The sequence below is a fragment of the Anomalospiza imberbis genome, chromosome 7, assembly GCF_031753505.1.
Source record: "Anomalospiza imberbis isolate Cuckoo-Finch-1a 21T00152 chromosome 7, ASM3175350v1, whole genome shotgun sequence".
NCBI classification, from domain to species: Eukaryota; Metazoa; Chordata; class Aves; order Passeriformes; family Viduidae; genus Anomalospiza; species Anomalospiza imberbis.
Window position 1 is genome coordinate 24,694,048 of NC_089687.1, and position 19,172 is coordinate 24,713,219.

Below are 19,172 nucleotides of genomic sequence, written 5' to 3' on the forward strand. Positions count from 1 at the left end.
TATCTTATGCCTACTTACTGCAACAAAGTATCTGGTTCAATTAGTGCAGTTGAGGATCTCGGCTTGTAGTGATGTGTAGATTACATGCTGGCATTCCTCTGATAAAAGGCAAGAACCAACAGAAATAACTATTCAGAGATCAGAGTGATAGGTAGGGTGTCTGGATTCTAGATTCTGCCACAGCCTAGAGCTTAGGGGTGGCTAAACTTCTCCAAAGTTTTCCACCTGAGACAGGGATGGTCCTAGTTTTTAAGGACCACTGAGAGGCTGCACTTGCTTTTGTTTGCAAATGTTCAGAGAATCTCAAGGAGACATTATGAACAAGTTTTCACTACCAAGTCGTCTAGGCTCCTACAGCTTGCTTTAAGGTTGGTAGCAGGCACTACAGCTGCTGGCATGCAGGCTGTATTTCTCTATAAAAACACCACTATTTTCAGATTACCCCTATGCTCGAGTTTTCCTGAGGTGCAAAAGCAGTCAATCTCCATGTAAAAGCAGCTGTCATAACAGCATACTGACTGAGGGCACCTGCAACAGATGGAAATAACCACACTCCTCAGAACACAGATAATGTTTGTCTAACAAGATATTCTGGCTCCAGAGTTTAAGATCAACCCACAGCCCTTCCTGCAGTGCTCAGTTAATCTGTGGCATAGGGTCCTAGGAACAGGATTCAAGAAGAAGTTGGATGAATACTTAGAAGACAAATCCACTGCGAGTTTTTAAAAAGAGAGAAGAAACCTCCTCCTCATAAAACCTCTTGAGCTAAAACAGCTTGAGATTCTGAAATTTGAATGAAATGTCATATATATTTGCTTCATATCTACCCTTCCCTCAGTGCCTACTCCTGAAAGTTACTTGGCTGGATGTAGTATCTAACCCATGATGGCTGCTCTACATTTGTTCCAATAAGGAATTTACATACACCTGCCCTACTCAAGTTCAAGATCTCTCAAGTTCCAAACTTCATTACCAAGTCCAGTGTCCACTGTATTAATCTGTGAAGGACCATGTGGCATCCAAAAGACAAACCTGCTCCACAAAGCAAGCATGATCACAGAACCAAAAAAAAAAAAGTGTAACACTTCTGAGCTTGACAAAGATCTTTGACAAATACAAGCACAGGCCTTTACACAGAAGTTCTTCCTCTAAGTGAATTCATATTGCTTAGCATTAACCATGAGGAAGAAGTTTTTTTTGATACAAAGAAAGCATACTGGTATTCAGAGACAAATGCTGGACTAAAAGCACACTCTTCCCTCAGTCTGCATTCAGTGTTAAAGGGTACAACTTCCTGGCTGAGGAAGCACCTCCAAGAGAGAGGCTGACAATAGTGATACTATTTACAGCAGCCATTAGAATCACAACTAGAGCTGTGTAATAGCAAATAGCTAAAGATTTGTCCCTAAAGTTTTGTAGTTTCATGAAATCACCATACAAGACTCATAGTGAAAGACGTGCAAGAAAGCCCAAAACAAGTAGCATTTTGGTTGAAAAAGAAGCCAGTGAACAAAAAGACCCAAAATACCTTCATGCAGTATGAGCAAGAAACATGAAAATGCACTGCCCATTAATAAAATTTGTGAAGTTTAGTTCAAAGATGGGTGTGGAAGGAGATAAAAGGAAGGCAAGTATGAGAGAAAAGGTGTAACAGTTAGATCCAAGCAAATATAGCAAAGATAAAAACAGCCAAACAGCCTAGCATGGGTATGGCTTCTTGTACGCAAGTACACTTGCAAACATCTTTAGTTGGTCTACCAACAAAAGATGCAGAGAGGAAACCTCAAGTGGTTGTTATATTATCTATCTCTAATAGTTTTACTAAAGAAAGCCTGTAGTGTGCTTGACAGATTTCAAATACTAAAACAGTTACACATAAAAAATACTTTGGTTGTGTTTTCTGTCTGGCTAATTTCCCTTTTAGTTTTTCAACTTCTGAAAAAGACCTAAAGTTTATATCATCTTAGATTTTTAAGATGTCAGGAAAATAAGGTTGAAAGAACCTATAACAAACAAATGTAAGGAATATCACCAAACAATACCACCGAATTTAATATTTCTAACTTGATTTTACTGCTGCTAAGATTGGCAGTCCAGCAGACCTAAAGTGCTCAGTGGGCTTATTTGGGTTGGACAGAAGAGTCTTTTTTTTTTTTCTAGTATCATTAAGAGATGTGAAAGCTTCAGCACGATTCAGATATAGCAGAATTATTCCTTCCTTTGTCTGCTTTCTACATTAGAAAAGATTTCTAGGAACCCAGGACTGGGAGCAGAAGATGGGCACAAAGCTGAATGAATTTGTGATAAACAGAAGTCATCCACGGAGCTATCAAAGAGCAAATGGGTTTTCACTTTCTCCAAATTATCTCAAAAACTTGTCAAAAGGCTGCTAACAGGATACTTTCATCATGAAATAATGCTAACAGTTGCTTCCCACTTCCAGAGTCCTAAAGGGACATCCACCATTCTCTAGTACTAGAGAAAGGAAGACAGCAGTAATGATCTGCACATCCTATAGAAAATGGATATAAGGACTTTGCTAGTCTTAGGGCTCAGTAGAAGTGTCCCTATGGACCCTTGCAGTCTTTGGATTGCTTTGTACAACCTAGGCAAAACCCAGTCAGTTTTCAAATACTTTCCAGTGTGATTGGGAGTACTTTTATTTTATACCAGATGTCTTTCTTTGAGGGCTTCTCCTGTGACACCACCACAGACCCATCAGACCTGCATGCCTTCCTCAACTCCTGATAAAGTGGAAACCAGCTGCTGGATGATCTATGAATGTCCCAACTACACAGGCCATCAATACTTCCTGAAGGTGGAATCTCTCCTGATTGCCAGCACTGCATAGGCTTCAATGTAAAACAAAAACAAAAACAAAAACAACAACAACAACAACTTTCAGACCTCAGAGAAAAAATTCTTCATTTATCATTATGAAAATCCCAAACTCCACCTGTAATTGAGCCCATGGGCTAACTCCATGCTTGAATTGATTACAGGTTCATCTTGAGTTGCCCCATAAAAGCAATGGCCTTCACAGAAGTATTTCTTCTGTGAGTACACGGACAAGCTGACAGCAAACAGTGTCATCATGGAAATGATGCATACCAATCCTCCAGCTGTGACACTGGACAGTTTAAGACAGAGCAAAGCATTTACAGTATTTACCAAGTTTATTAATAAAAATTATTTCTAGCAATGACTATTTTAAATGCTACAGATAGCAAAATAAATCTTTCAGTTGCTTATTCACTTCATGATTAATAAACACCCAACAAACAAACAAATAGTCCTGGTGCCCAATAGTTCCTGCTACCATTTGGCATTAAATCCAGATTTCTGCACAGGACTGAATTGCTTCTACTTCCAGCTCAAGGCCTACACTGTGCTCTTTTGTTTAGCCAGGACCTCACACCATTTGGAGGCATGAACTCATGTTGACCCTCCACAGCACAGAAATAGTTGGTTTCCCTTGGGCCTGGGGTTAGGAACCAAAAGAGAGACCCATTATATTAAAGATCCTACAACCAGTTCAGTGTGCAAGTGGGCCCCCACCAGTCTCTCACATACTCTAACACCACACTGTTTACACTCCATTGCAGAATCTTTAAAACTCCATTTCAAGTTTTACAACAGTAGCCATCATTCAGGTCTCTATACCCTTTTTGTGCTCAGGAGTTAGGCTAGCCAAGTCCCTGGGATATTCACATGGGCACACCTTTGGTTTCACATCCCACTCAAAAGCAGGCAGTGTGTTTGCAACCAACATCTAACTTTCAGGAGGCTGTGGTACTAATATTTTGCAACCCTGCCTCTAGTCAAAGTTAGAGCTTTCCTAAGCCGATTTTCCCTTAGTTACTTCCCTTCATTTGCCTTCTTCCCCAAACCAAGAGAAGTTAGGCTCCAAGTTGCTATAGCAGACATCCTTGAGACAGCCTTACCCTGCTCAGCTAAGAGGGAATTAAATTCAAACAGCTCAAGAGAGACTATTAACCCCTATGCATCCTTCAGACTTAGTTGATGCTATGTTGTTTTTTTCCTGACACACTGATTGCTTTCAGGAATCATACTTGATCCATACTGCTGAGCACTGGAACATAGTGAAATAATTCAATAAATACCCTCTTAACTAAAGCTGAATAATTTCAAGTGCAAGTATGCTAACTTCACTGATCCCTGGCACTGAGACTGTACAGAAAAGGATGGCTTACTTTGAGTGAGAAGTCAGTTTGGTGAAGGAAGGAGAAAAATTTTATGATGCAATCTTGTGCAGTAACAACTGGTGTCTTCAAGCATTTGCAAAAGAAAGACAGCTGTAGCACAAATCTACATGTTAGCTCTTGCATAGCTAATCTAAATGACAGCAGAGGAGAGGGGCAGTCCTAAAATTCAACACTCATCTCGAATTCTCGCTGTTTGTTTAAGAACCTAGGCAGATCAAAGCATATAAACATCTACTGTGTATTTAGTCTGAAAGGGTCTTTAAGAGGTACCCCCACAAGAACATTCCTAGCACAGCTGCAAACTTAAGGGAGCCCATACTACTAAAAAGGGAGCAGAAGAGATTAAGTCAGTGCCTGAGCCTTTGACAAAGGTAGAGTCATACTGAAGGCCCTCTGTGGAAACAAGCCGAAAGGACAGACAAGGACAAAAATACTCACCAGGGTCCCAGGCTACCCTAGGGTAAATTCCTTTCTGAATTTAAGTCTGGTGAATGGCTTAACCCCGCATATCTGAAAGCAGGGCAGGCAGGGGGACTTAATGCTATTAGCCAGACCATCACCTTCCAGCTTTAGCTGTGGCCAGTCTCCAACACTTTGAAAGAAACTAACTAAAATCCCTAGATACCAGTTTATATGTCAAGGGGCAAACAAATCCCTTCTGATTTTCAAATTTTATGAATAACTAACAAGCTCTGAATTACCTGTGCTACAAAGTGAATATAATAACAGAAAGAAAATGAAACATTAGGTTTGCTGACTTAACTAACAGAATAATTGCAAACTCATCTGGCAATCATACCCAGAGAAATTCAAATCATCCCCAGCAAAATGTCATCACAGAGACCTTGGAATCTTGCAAGGATCAGCTTGCCTCTTCCAATAGCCACAGCACATCCCATTGCAAGTTATTTTGGCTTCAATGTCCAGAAACTAGCATGCAAAAATCTTATTTCTTTACATTCAGCAAAAGTTATTTTGATAACGGAAATTTTACATGCAACCATAAGGCCATTTGTTTACTTACACTGTAAAGATTACTCATTGCTTCTGTGCAAAAGCATGTTTGTAAAAAAAAAAGTGTAATAATTGAGGGGCAGGTTCCTTTCTAAGCTAATTTCTACATCCATTTCTATTTCAGGTCTTTATTGTTGGTAAACAAAACATTAGCTTTAAGACATCAAGAAAAAGCTCAGCTAAAAGCTTTGCCATACATTCATCTCCGTATGATTTCTGTTGGTCTGGGGCTTGGTTTCAGTAGAAGCCTTAGGGCCAAATAACAGGCCTGAGAATATCTAAAAGTCAAATACAGAGTTTTGCCTGTTTCATTTGAATCCACAGAAAATAAGCATTATTTCGCAAAAGTAATATTATAAGGTATGTGGCTTTTCCTGCCACTTCAGAGGTTCCTGGACTACAATCCAGTGTAGTCCATTTCTTTGTTAAATCTTTCCTCAACACAAAATTAATGCCTTCTCCTTATCCACACCCTTCTTTCTACCCATTCTGTTACCTGGACTGGCTGACAAACACGTTCACTACACAGTAAAATGACTGAGTTACTAATTTACGGCTCCTGATGAAAGACATTAAAACCCACAAGTAATAAACAAAGTATGAGAAATAACCACTGCTGTAAACAGTTACCACAAGACAGCAGCTAAGGGACAATGAAATACTAATGAACACTGCCTACCTGACTGTTTAAGGTCCATGAAATAATTGATATATAATTATGGAAGAGCAGGCAATGAAAAGTCTAACAATTATCTCACAGCTGCAGCAATCCATAAACACATTTTAAAGTACTCATCCATAGCTGGCAAAGCTTCTCTTTACACCTTCCTCCATTCTTTGATTTCCATATCCTTTGCTGAGTATTCGTGTAGGTAAGTACACTGAAATATAAATTCACCTGGAATTATACTCCACCTGCAGAGACAAACCTGTAACCCACCTTTTTCCACTGACCTCTCCCATTATTGCCCATATATCTATGTAAGAAAAAACTCATAGCAAATACTAAATGTCTGTCTGTACAGGGAGAGACTCAACTTGACATATACCCAGTGATGCAGACACCCCAAAGCCACCTCAACCACCTTACAGGGAGCTTCCTGGCTTAGGAAAAACTCTAGAAGGTCAGACCAGGAGACCACTCACCCTGAATGACACAGGAACAGACTGTTTTGTTGCAAATCACAAATGCTTTACTTTCCATCTAGAGCACCTACATAAGGCAAGAACTGCCTACACAAGCAGCACTGATTGCCTAGGCCCACTAAAATAACTACATTGCTACAACTCCAGCAGAGTGGAAAATGGCTGCTTTATAGTCTGGGAGCATTCGAATTACGGGGGTGGCCGCACTTAGCCAGGGAGAAGTCTCCCATTTCTGTCAGAGGATGGTTTTTTATTGCTTCATTGAAGGCTGTTGCAGGACTGGTGTGTGTAGGAGCAACTGCTCTTACAGAAGTCAGTAATGCAAAAAAGCAGAGCAATATCTGAGGGAGAATTGGGATTTTTACATGGCTTTTTAGGGCCTGACTTCTTCAAAAGGAGTAAGTTGTAAGAGAAATTTGAAATAAGCTGTTGTTTAGTCTAGAAAAGGCTGCAAACAAATGTGATCAGAGTTTGTAACTCAAAAGACTGGCTAGAAAGAGCTTCCTTTCATCGAATTACTGCAGAAGGGCCTAATAGCAGTGGCTTGCATTTGCTAGAAAGGTGATGCAGGTTGGCTGTCAGGGAGGAGCTCCCAGCAGCAACTCAAGCATTGAGGTAAGTCACTCAGGGAGGAGGCAGGCTCTCTTTTTTTCCTAGACCCATTTCACCGAAGGGGGACCAGGGTTGTTTAAGCTCAGCAGATCCTGCCCTGGGGACAGAGCTACACTTTAAGCTCCTATTTTTTTCTTGATGGAAAAAATTATGTTACATCCTCAAGGCAGCAGAATATTGCGGTTAGCATCAAGTATCAGAGCACTTGTATCACACAACTAAAAATAATTTTACAGTCTCGTTTTTGTCAGTGTCCCTCCATCCGTGCTACATACTATGTTTAGATATTGCAGTAAAAGATACTTCTACCACTCCCACAGTGGTGATCCACATGAAACAACATTAAGCACAAATTAGCTCTTAAATTTCTGCAGGGAAACTTCACTGATATTCTAAAAACAAGACAACTATGCAAAAGCCTGTTGCAGGAAGGTATCTCAATCTGTCTTTGGGTTCTTGCTGATACTTATCCATCCCTAGAAAAAAATTAATGTAGCAGACACTACAATGATATTGCACAGTTAATTCCTTTGCAAAGGATTTCCAAACATTGTATTAAATCATTGCAAAGGTATGAAAATCCCTTGAAAGTAATCAACTGTGTAATGAGTAGCGATGCTTTATTGCATGAAGCTGTACAAACCCAAGTGAGGAGATGATCCAGTGGCAGGAGGACCAGGGCTGTGGCCAAAAGTTGCAGAACTCTGATTCCCCATCAAGCTAGAGAGATGTCCCATGTCTCCTTAAACCGCCTCCTCCCTGCTTTGGAGTCTGAAACAACATTAACGTCCAGCCTCACTTCCCAGGGGAGCAGGAGGACACGGAGGGAAGCCCATTCCCCAGGGAGCGCCCCGGGAGTGATGCCAAGAAGATCCTGTTACTGAAGGAGCAGGAGGAAAATCCTTCACTGGAGTGTGGTGCCTCGGCTGCGTCAGCACAGGCCGCTGTGCTGGGCAGGGCCACTCGCAGGCTGAGGGATCTTTTTGCATTTCTCCTTTGGAAATCTAACTTTTTTGATGAAATCTAACTTTGGTTCCTTAGTCCTATGCAAACTCTGCATACAAGGTAGGGGGCTGCCTTACATGGGCAGCAGGCTGGCTGTATGGATATATCCATGCTCCGAAGGCTACGCTGGTAGGCCTCTCCGGAGCACAGGTAAAACACGTGTATGTGCTTGGTGACCTTTATTACTTATGAAGCGAAGCAAAGCGGTGCGGAGGTTTCCTGAGCTCCATAGCATGGGGATGCTGATTCTTTACGGGCACGCTCCTGGCGCAGCCGAGGAGCGCAGGCCAGCAGGGACCGCCGGCTCTGCGGGAGGCGCCGCAGGCTGCGGATCGCCTCCTCCGCCACGGCTCTGCCGCTGCCGCCGCCGCTGCCCCCGCCCCGGCTGCCCCGGGCGGCCACTGCCCCGCCCGCTGCCAAGATGGCGCCCGCGGCTTCCCCGCCCCTCGGCGCGGCCGGGGGCGTGTGCGGGAGCGCGGGTGGGGCGGACGATGTGGCGAGGCTCGGCCCCTCCTGCCCGGCAGCCACTCGCCGCGGCCCGGGTAGGCTGCGGGAGAGGCCGCGGGAGCGCGGCGGGAGCCGGGGGAGGCCGGGGCGCGGTAGGTGGCGGCGCGGGGCGGCCGGTCCCGGCCGGGAGCGGGCGGCGGCGCGGCTGCGGGGCTCCTCCCGCGCCCCGCGGCTCTGCCCGGCAGCCGCTGGCCTGCGGGGCCCGCCGGGGGCCGGAGCGGCCGCGGAGCCCGGCGGCCGGGGCAGAAGGGCGGTGGCAGCGGCTGTCACTGCCGGGCCGGGAGCGGCGGTACCCGGGGCTCCGGCGGCACCGCTCGGCAGCCCTGCGGCTTCCCCCCCGCACAAGCGGGAAAGCGCCACGAACCCTGATCTCCAGAGCTCTCCGTCACCGGGAGTAGAGTCAGAGAGCAAAGCGGTGCGACCTGCCGCCGCCCGAGTCCCCAGGTTGTCTGTGGGCTTTAAGTGCGGATTTGTTTTCCTCCCTCCGCCAAAGGCCTGAAGGGTATGTTTTCACTTTCAGAGATTAGCACCGAAGCGGCGCTGGCGAAGAACGGACATGCTTGACACTTGTCTGCAGTCGCTTGGGTTGCACTTCGTTGTTTACTGGAAAAGGAGAGACTGAGACCCTGTTCCTTGGCTTCTTCTCGGGTTATGATATAACTAATAATAAAGCAAAACTGTGGAAAGAGCACCTGGGAACTGAGCATGGTAGGATCTTGAAGAGAAAAGTAGCTGGGATCGACGGGAAGAGGAAGGGGAGGAATGGCATCCCGAGAGAGGCTGTATGAGCTTTGGATGCTTTACTGCAATAAGGTAAATATTTGTGTTTGTTTGCTTTTATCCTCTCTTGTTTGGTAGTCGGGTATTTAAATTGTAACAGCTTTTTTCTTGGAAATTGCATAGACATTATTAGCTTCTGAAAGGATGTAATTGCACTTCTTGGACTATTTACAGCCTCATCCCATGATTTTCTGTTCAGGTTGGTCTTTTTTATGCTTGAGATGAGAATTGCAGTGTTCGTGGGTCAGTTTAAGCAGTTATTGTAGCTATATATTTTAGCTATGTGAATGCATACGTTTACATAATTCTTCATTTTATAGCAGTTAAGATGTACTGTATTAATTTAATTCAGTGCTGCCTAGTATTTAGCTTTTTACTTACTGATTTCTGAACAGCTTCAGTTTTATTTAAATTCTTTTAGCAAAACCCTTCCCAAAGAGCAGATTTATGAAGTTGCTTCAGAGTCTGCCTTTGCTGGCTATTGCCATAATATCTACATACTCCATTAGTAATGAATTTCCTTTACCTGGCAGAAATAATACAAAAATGCTGTCCTGCCTCCATTTGCATTTTATAGTGTAAAGCAATTATTGTGTTTAAAGCACATGTTGTAATTGCTGCCGGGTGTGCTGAGTATGTAGAGAAATTGGATTGCAGATTATTGGAATAGGTAGCTGTAAAATAAATAGCATACAAAAAACAGCTGTAAAGGTGGAGGAAAGGACTGATCTGCTGTCATACGGGAGCTCAGTGGTAAGGGTAGCTTTTGATGGCCTTATACTCTGGTTTTGTTTTGTGTTTTTGCAGTCTCATGCTTCGTTTGTATTTCAGTTTCTTTTAAGTCTCCAATCCAGTAGGACATTAAGGGTAGAACAGTCCTTCCCTTGTTCTTGCCACTTCATTTCTAGAGAATGCCCATCGCAGGAGCGTAGAATGTGAGATGTTAAGTACAGACCATTTAACACAAGTGCGCAAAGTACTTGTCTTAATTGTACTGTTTCCTAATTTCTGTGCAGCATTAATCATCTGCATGTTGTTAAAGCTGGTGCAAGCATAACAGTGTGGTATCAGCTCTTACTGCTCCCTGTGTGGGTGATCTGCTGGGTTGAACCTTTGCCTTTTAAACCAGTGTAGTAATGATAATGGCAGTAGGAAGTGGAGTAGCACTGGAGAAGATGGATGTTTTGCCAGTGAGTTCATCGATGTGAGGAGCAAATGCACTTGGAATACACTCAGAGAATCCAGACTTGACTCAGCTTTGGGAGACACTAAGGCCGCAGAGATGAGCCAAGTTCTGAATTTCTTTGCTTGCAAATTCTTCAAACTAGCAAAATGGCTAGAGAGTTATAGTTGAGTAAGGTAGGAATTTATTGTGCCACAAATCCCAAATATGTGGCTTAAGCTTTTGCAGCCTTGTTAGCTACAGAAACAGTGAAATCCAAGCTACTCCTTTGTGATGCTTCCAGTTGTTGCTAATAGTCTTGTCTTTTGATAATCGGGTCGTTTATGGTAATCTTTTAAATACAGCACCCTGTGCTAAAGCAGCAAGGCTTTTCACAGCTTTCAAGTGCTACGTAATGCTGTGTGACCATCTTACCATCTATCCTGGGTCATGACTCTTGTTCTTTGTGATCCCTTCACATCTCTGGCAGCATCAGGTGTCGGTTGCAACACTTAGTTTTGTACAAAGTAACATTAGGAACGCATTTCTCCATTTTCATTACTTTTTCTGCAGTTGAGGAATTGGAGATTTGGGCAGATAGTAGCATTAATCAGGGCCTTTGCAGGAGCAGTCTATGTATGAGGTGGTTTAATTTTTCTGGGGTTTTTTTGTTGCTGTGGTGAGATTTTTTTTTTGTGGTTTTAAAAAAAAATTTTGAATTTTTTTTAAGATAATGTTTGAGTGTCTGCAAGAGTTTGGTTTTAGTTGGTATTCAGTTGTTGTCATCAAGCAGTTTCTAATCTAAGGGTGGGATTTGTTTTTGGATTTTTTTCTCCTTCTGTTTCCCTAAAAGCTACAGATTGCAGTCTGCTGTTACAGATGAAAGTAGTAGCCACATTTGATTTACAGTACTTCTGATGTTGCACAGAAGCAGTTTAAAACTTCATTAGATTTAGTAAAATTTAGATTTGAGTCACTGGGATTGTTACCACCATGTTGTATTATTCACAGTCTGTTTTTGTCTTGAGTCTTTTGTTGGTTTTGCGTTTTTTTTCTTTTTTTCAATTTGTTAATGTTAAAGCTTCTGCAAAGAGTGCCTTGTTAAGGATGTAACTTTCGGATGATTTACAGTTTCAAATGGTTTTCGTGGTTGGGGGGTTTTTTCTGTTCAATGAACTGTTAATGTACTATGTCTTTACTCAAATATTGATATGGATGTAAACTGCTGTCTTCTCATCCAAATGTTGGAATGAGCTTTTTAAGATAATTGAATTGTGTAGAATAGAAAGCAAAATTTTTTTCTGGTTGATTGCCAGTTGAAAGCATTCAATAACCTACAGAGGAGCATAGAACACTTCTTATATAAGTGCATACACAGCAGATACCTGAAAATACTAATGTAAGTGTACAGCAGGAGTAGAGCTCCATGAGGTAGAAGAAAAGGACATGCTTTCATGTGTGTCTGTGGCTTCTTTGGGTTTATGTGACAGAGGTAATCTACCAGTTTTGTCTTGTAACATTAGACTGTCATGGCTGCAATATTACTATGGTAATATTGCTATTACTATTATAATATTGGTTGATTAACCTTTTATTAAATATTAATTATATATCAGTATAGAACATTTATTTCTGTTTCATAATCCTCTGAAGTAACTTTTGCTGCAGATTCAAATTAAAGAGATTCAACCTCTTGTCCTATCTGTAAGATTTTAAGTATATGTAGTTCATTTCCAATTGTTCTGGTAGGTATTTCAGACTCAGACATAAAGGATGTCAGGGTTTCTGATATTTTGGATTTTATTCAGAAAGTTTTCAGATAGCCTTTTATATGGAGATTTTTCTAGTCTGTGAAAATAAGAGATCCTAGTTGCCTTCAAAAGGTGTTTCAAAGGCAATAATGCAAGCACTTAAATGCCATGTTCACATCAGTTTTCATGACACTACAGTGGTTCTGAGCTTTTTCTTACACTCTTGTCTTCAGTCTAGCCTTGATTTAATTTAAACACTGCCTTTTCCTGTGAGATGACACAATGATTTGAAGGGAAAGCTGTGAATGTTCTTCACTCAGTTTGGAGCCTGTGTTTCTCATTTTCAAGAGGGAACATTCAGCCTTAGTGCCATTGATACAGTCGGGACTCTGTGTTAGCTGATCATAATGATCTGGTCTTCACTAATGCAGGGAGCTGAGAGAGTCACATCCCTTGCTGTGTTAAGAGCAGCAGACCTGTGCATAAGCTGTTATTTTAAATGTGCTTTCTTAACCTTGTGCTCTACCTCTCATTTGTTTTTAAAAAATCGGATTGAATTGAGATAAATGTAGTTTTCTCTCTGGCACAGTGAGGGATATCTATATATTATAAATAACTTTTCATGTAATATTGTAACATTGTTTCTCAAAGAAATGTGCCTTTAGCCAAATTATGCTTTATTGTGGTGACAAGCATGTAATTCAACAAGAGTATGATAATCATTGACATTGAATTGTAAGCCCCATGTGAAACACTGACCATTGCATCCCAAATGTGATCTCATCCTGACTTGGCTTGCCCTTGTCTTCCTTCTTGTGCAGTTGCTGACTTGTCAGTGATGCAGATCACATTGCTATATATTGCCTTTGTTAGATTTGATAAAGAAGTATTCAGCTTACAGTTAGATGAATGTTTGAGCAAACTAAATGCTCAGTAAAAGTAGTTTTTCATAATTCACTGTCATGTAAATTCATGCTTCTGCTGAAACTAGTGAGTAAAGTCTTGTAAGGAACTGTTGTATAAGATATCTTTTCTAGAGTGTTTTAAGTAAATTTCTGCATTCCTAAGGAGTGTAACTTGTAGAAGATCATGTCACAAGTCATTTGTGGCCTTGTGGTGGCAAAAATATATTTGTTCTGTCTCTATTCAAGAGGCCGAGCTAAGAATGGAGAGAGAGAAACAACAGTTGGTCTTCAATTCTGAATTAACTGCTATTTAAAGAGATGTCTCCTAGTCCAAGAACTAACATAATTCTGATATTTATAAATATAGAACTTCTCATATAAATAGCTGACATCAGTATGTGAGACATCAGTCTCTTGAGTGGCTGTTTCCTTCCTTAATTATGGGCCAGGGTGACCTTGTGCTGGTAGTTATTCACACACAGAACAGAGACCGACACAGCGAATGCAGACTTCAGGTTGCAGTGAGCCAGCTGATAAATCTAAATATGCAAAGATGTAAGAAAACCATAAGTTTTTACAAGCTACAAAGAAATTATTGTTGCTTATTCTGCAATATATGTGGCAGTACATATATGTAGTGGCTACTACTGAATAATGTAGAGTCTGAAGTTTGTCCATGATTTTGATTCAGGGTTTTAGTGGTGTCCAACATTAAGGTTAGAATTTCCACATGTCTATGGGTTTGTGGATCAGTGCTTTACAGAATCAGTAAGAAACATCCAGTTCTGAACATGCCAACAAATAATAATTCCGATCAAGCTTTTATTGACGTTAAAGAATTGAGTGTCTCTGGAATGAAATGATATGTCACAAAGCTATAAACACAGGCTTCTGGTTCTATGTGTTGATGCTCTAATATAGAGCAAAATTAAAAAAAACCTGTGTCGTTGTGTGTGTCTGAGTTACGGCTTTTATCTTGCTCAGCTGGGCAGATCTGGGGGTGGTGTGTGTCCTTATAAAAGAATATTGCTGAATCAACTCAAATATTCAGTATGTTTGTGCTGATTTCTGAAATGAGAGAAAGGCTTGCTAGCTGCCCATTGAACAGCATTGGAGCTTAAGGCCTGAATCCAAATGTTGTCAGTAGATACTGCTAAAATATTTACAGGCTTCTGAAAGGTTAAACAGCTGCTGTAGAAGAGCTTCTCTAATTACTGAGCTTTTCTTGCTGAAAGAATTACATGTGAGTAGGGGAACAAACATGAAAACATGCACATCTCAACAGTACGGATAAGCACCTTTTTTCTTTAAAAAAACACCAGTTTTCTCAAGTCTAACTTTTCCAGTTTATCTTCTACTAAATGGGAGGCTGCAGTGGAGGACAATGGCAAATACGATAGGGAACACCAAGAAATGAAAACTGCATTTGTTTATTCTCATAAACCCTGTCTTAAGTTTGGTATCTCAGGCTTCTCCAACTATCTGCAAATCTTAACATTAGCTATGAGTTCTCTGTGCTGGTAAGATGATTGCGCATGTTGATGCATTCTCTGATATTTAAAGCATAATCCAATTTATGATTGAGGTTTATATTTGCCTTTAGTAAGCAATGGGAATAAGTGATATTAAATACATAGTGGTTGGGTAAAGCTCTTGGGAGTAAAGCAGGGCATTGAAAACAAATGAGTTATTTACAGAAATCTGGCTCTAGTTAATTGTGCTGATCATTTAAAAACTGAACTGGCAGAAGTGCAGTGGACGACAAACAGCTTTTGGGCAAGTGACCCATGTTCTGCTATGCCATAGTTTTTGAGGGGTTTTTTTAGTGTGTTTGAGTGTTTTGAGGTGGTTGTTTTTTTTTTTTTTTTCTGTGTGCTTTTGAAAAGTGGATTTGGGGTTTTTAAATGATACCCCTTCAGTCTATACATGAATTTTACCTTCATTGTATAGTTCAGCTTCAGTATGTTAAGTAAGGCCAGGTGAGACTGCAGAGGCAAAACCAAATAGTTAAATCCATAGCTAAAGATACAAAAATTTGTTTTAGTTTAATCTGGTATAATCACATGACACTTAGAAACAAACACAGACTTTTTTTTGCTAAGCTGTACTCCAATTCTCAAGCTTTATCTGCTGGAAGACATGGCCAGTCAATGTTTAGCTGTTGATATGGTGAAATAGGCTGACGTTTTACTGTTGTAGCACCATCCTGCTTCCTTTCTGTCCATGATAAACTTGTATTGTCTCTTGCACTCTATTGAAAGTTAGAAACTCAAGTGGGGCAAAAGCTGACTTTGTGTGTGTTTGTGCTAAAATTCAGCCTTTTTCTCATGTAAAATACTGGCATAATTTGGAGTTTATAAGCAATTAAGAGTTAAAGTCTTGTATAAGGTATAGTTTGAATTTTCATTAAATTTAGGCTAATCTTGACACTGTAGACTTTTGACATCATGTTATTTTAGTTACCTTTGAATTATTTAGGATACTTCTTGTTCTTAAAATAAAGCTTCCAGTTGGTTCACTATGCCAAATTTGATGGGAAAATAGAATGTTAATAGAATGTAATTTGTTACAGTATGGTAAATTCCTGATAAGTGCTCTGTGTGGTAGACTCCAGAAGGCTGAAATAGGGTATACCAACTTGTGCATGGGGCTTGCCTAGTGGCACTTTCTGTCTAATGTGAAGACATTAAAATCTGAGTTCACATTAATTAGATTCATCCCATGGATGGCATCAGCCACATGCCAATTTCAAGCTACAAGGCTGTAAGTGTATCATCATTCAAAAACAACAGCAACAATAAAAAAGGCAAGAGAAAGAAAAGGAGAGGCTTTACTTCTATTTTAGTAAGAAAATTCTTTCATTTTGGTTTTCTAGTTGTGTTGGAGATCTGAAGTGAAAAGGAAAATTAATGAAAGTGCTTAGATTATCTTTAATTTATGGCTAAATCTTAATTTTAGAAGATTAAAAATATTTTTTGTTTTGAAATGGGAAGAAAAATATTAAACTTGACTTTAAAGTTTGTGAGCTAAATTTTATCATGATTGGCAGCTATAGGCTTATTCTGGTATAAATCCCTATGCTAAGGAGAATTTTTAACTTGTCCCAAAATAGTTGTTTCTATCATGATTCACTGCACCTTCCTTTTATAAAACAAAGCATCACCACTCCATCCCTTTTTGTTTTTAATTCTGGAAATGCAACAGAATGCTTGTGTGAATGTTGAAAACAGGGATTTTTCGTTACTTGCCAAGAGCTTTTCTTCTTTTGGATCCACTGATTCAAAAATCAGTATTTTGATTATAATGGAAAGTTGAGCCCAAAGGTGATTCCTCAATCAATTAGAATTGATTGATTGAATTTATCAAGGCAGTTATGCCAGTTTACAATGGTTTATCATTAAGTCTTTTACTAATTCTAACTGCGGTGTTGCTGCTATAACAAAGCTTTTCATATTTTGTTTTGGCACTTTATATGAAAGGTTCACAAAAAGTATAAGCACTGTGTCATATTGCAGAGTAAAGGCTGCTAGGAATTCTCATGCTGGAAGTGTATCCTTTTATGTCTGAAAGCATGAAGAGGAAAGAGCTCCCTTAACACAAATCTTCTAATTCCCAAATGAATTGTTTCTTTCAAATAGTGTTGAGAAATGTTCTGCAATTCTGCATTATGCAGACTACTTCTGTTAAATTAAAGATCAGTAAACTCACTTTACTAAAGATCTAAAGGCAATGTTTCATTTTTAGTTTCCTAATATGACATTTTGTAAGTCTAATTCACCCTTGACACCAGAAGATTGTTCTTATTTGAAATAAAATGCTCGGGGATGGGGATTATTTCTGATAATGCCAACGCCAGTGAGATTTTATGGTTGTGCTTCTAAGCTGCAATCCACTCTGAAGGTTGACTGAAAGCTAGCGCAGGAGTCAGACCCGGCTGGCTGTTTGATGGCTGCATGTTAAATTTAACCACTTCAAACAACTGCCTTGTCCAACAAGTTGGGCTTGTCTGATGTTGGACTCTGAACTGCCCTGCAGGGAATTTTTGCCTTTAGAGCATGGCATGTGACCCTGCAAAGAGCCTCGGGTGGATCCAGCTTTTGTTTTTAGCAACTAATACTTCCTGAACATATCTATAAAAACCTACTGAGCTTTGCCCTTCCAGTTCTTTGCCTGAAGCCTTAGTAGAAATGGAAGTTACTACTAAATCTAAAATAAATCCTTTATATAAATACATAAGGGAATGTATTTCCTAGCTGTAAGACTGGTACTACCTGGCTTCTTAATGGATATAAAAAATGTTATACTGGTTCAAACATTTCTTGTGACCTTCTTGCATAGACTGAAAAATAAGCGTGTATTAGAACATTTTCATAATTAATTTAATCAGTTTTCATAGAGACTAGAAAAGGCTCTTGTAATTTCCAGACAATTTAGTGTATCAAAGACAAGAGCCTGTCCCAGGCTAGTGTAGATTTTGGCTGTAGTTTCTTTTCACTTCGTTGCCTTAGAGAAGCCTGTGTGTCTGAAGGGCATCAGAGCAGATCCCCGCTGGGCTATGGGCTTTGCCTCAGCGTGGTTCACTGCTGAAGGTGGTGAACTGGGAGCTTGTTTCCCAGCTCCACCACGTGTAAGAAGAGCCTTGCTGGAGTTTATACATCCGTATTACAAGTGCTAACACTCCATGGGAATCTTCATAATTGTTTGACAGAGTTCAGTCACGGTATTGCAGTGCATACTGGGGACCAGTACAATGGGTTTGTTTAGCAAATGTTTCTTTTCTTTCTAGCATTGTACTAACTATGTTGAAAAAGTAAAAAAACCCTAACCCTCCTCTGGCTGTTCTGTGGGAGATGGATTTAGTTTGTTATGGTTTGGAGTGGTTTTTGAGGTTATTTTCAGTACCTGTTAGAAACACTCCACTGCTCAGTCCTGGCAGTGTTTTTTTAAAGTGTAAAGAGCTAGAGCAACTCTTACTGTGCTGACAAGATCTTAGGGAAATGGAGGCCTGAAGGGTGGTGTGTCATTGTGCTGCTTGGGTTATTTGTTTGTTTTTTTAATGAAAACCAGAGGTATTTAGGGAAGGGAAGGAACAAGGAAGTACTTTCACTTTCAGCTGCTCTGAGCTACATTTGATTTAATAGGCACAAAAGACTTACTTTGCATTAGTGCATGTGAGTGACTGCTATAGCACTTTGAAAGGCCTTCATTACAATGGGCTGAGCTCAGAAGCTGAAGCACAGCCTCTGCAAACCTGGGGCTATCAGCAAAAGAACTGCTATACTCCTGGGCTCTTTATTTTGTTTTTCACAGATTTTGACTTTTCTTACAATGACACCTTTAAGATAGACTTTTTAAAACTCAAGTTGTTTCCATTTATCACTATGAAGAGAAATGGCCACTTAAGTTGTATTTTACCTTCTTGGAGTTCAAGCCATGGGGAAATTCTCTTCCAGAAGTTTTAAGGCATGCAGTTTCTATATGTGAATTATTATTCAAATAAGTTACATAAATTTGTCCTGCACAAAAGCTAGGCAGGTTTCAGGTAAACAAATGAAAAGCTTAGGCTTGTCACTTAGAGGGCTTTAAGGTTTCAGGAAAATTTTTTATCTTGTAGTAATTGGAAAGTTGTAACTGATTAAAGATATTTTATTAACACTTAGAAGCTTCTTCCTGCTTTTACTGCTGCTGCACCAATCAAAAGTATCTGTCTTGATTTCTTGCTGATCTCACAGGAAATGTCTGCAGAGTGTGTGTGGTGGGGCTGGAAAAGAATACCAATCCTCACATTGGTTTATCACAGTTTAGCCTTGTGGTGTATTATCAAAGCATGCGTTGGTTTGTAAACTGTGCTTTAAAAGTGCCTCTTCAAGCAGCACCACAGAAAACAATCTGGAGCTGTTTTCTGACATAGAGCCTCCAGCTGCCTCTGTGCAGAATGAAAACAAAAGGGTAATTTTCAAAGAGGGGAAATACATTCCATAGTTTTTGCTGCTTCTGCTGGTAACAAGGCTTCTGAATATTTATGATGCTTTATTCTGGTGTTCTACTGCTTCCTTAGGAGGAC

The 19,172-nt window shown here is 40.4% G+C and overlaps 1 protein-coding gene across 8 annotated transcripts in view; it reads left to right on the forward strand.

Annotated features, from left to right (window-relative positions):
* The first annotated feature begins 8,418 nt into the window (after nt 1–8,418).
* The window catches only part of NBEAL1 (neurobeachin like 1), a 77,620-nt gene continuing 66,866 nt past the window's right edge, over nt 8,419–19,172 (forward strand). For 5 of the 8 annotated variants that reach the window (XR_011000889.1, XM_068196046.1, XM_068196050.1 and 2 more), the window contains exons 1-2: nt 8,478–8,602; nt 9,031–9,323. Coding sequence is in view for 7 of the 8 variants with exons in the window: in XM_068196046.1 (XP_068052147.1) it covers nt 9,273–9,323 (51 nt within the window). In the remaining variant the exon portion in view is untranslated. Of the gene's footprint in view, nt 8,603–9,030; nt 9,324–19,172 lie in introns of all 8 variants that reach the window. The other 3 variants (XM_068196048.1, XM_068196051.1, XM_068196047.1) reach the window with 2 other exon arrangements.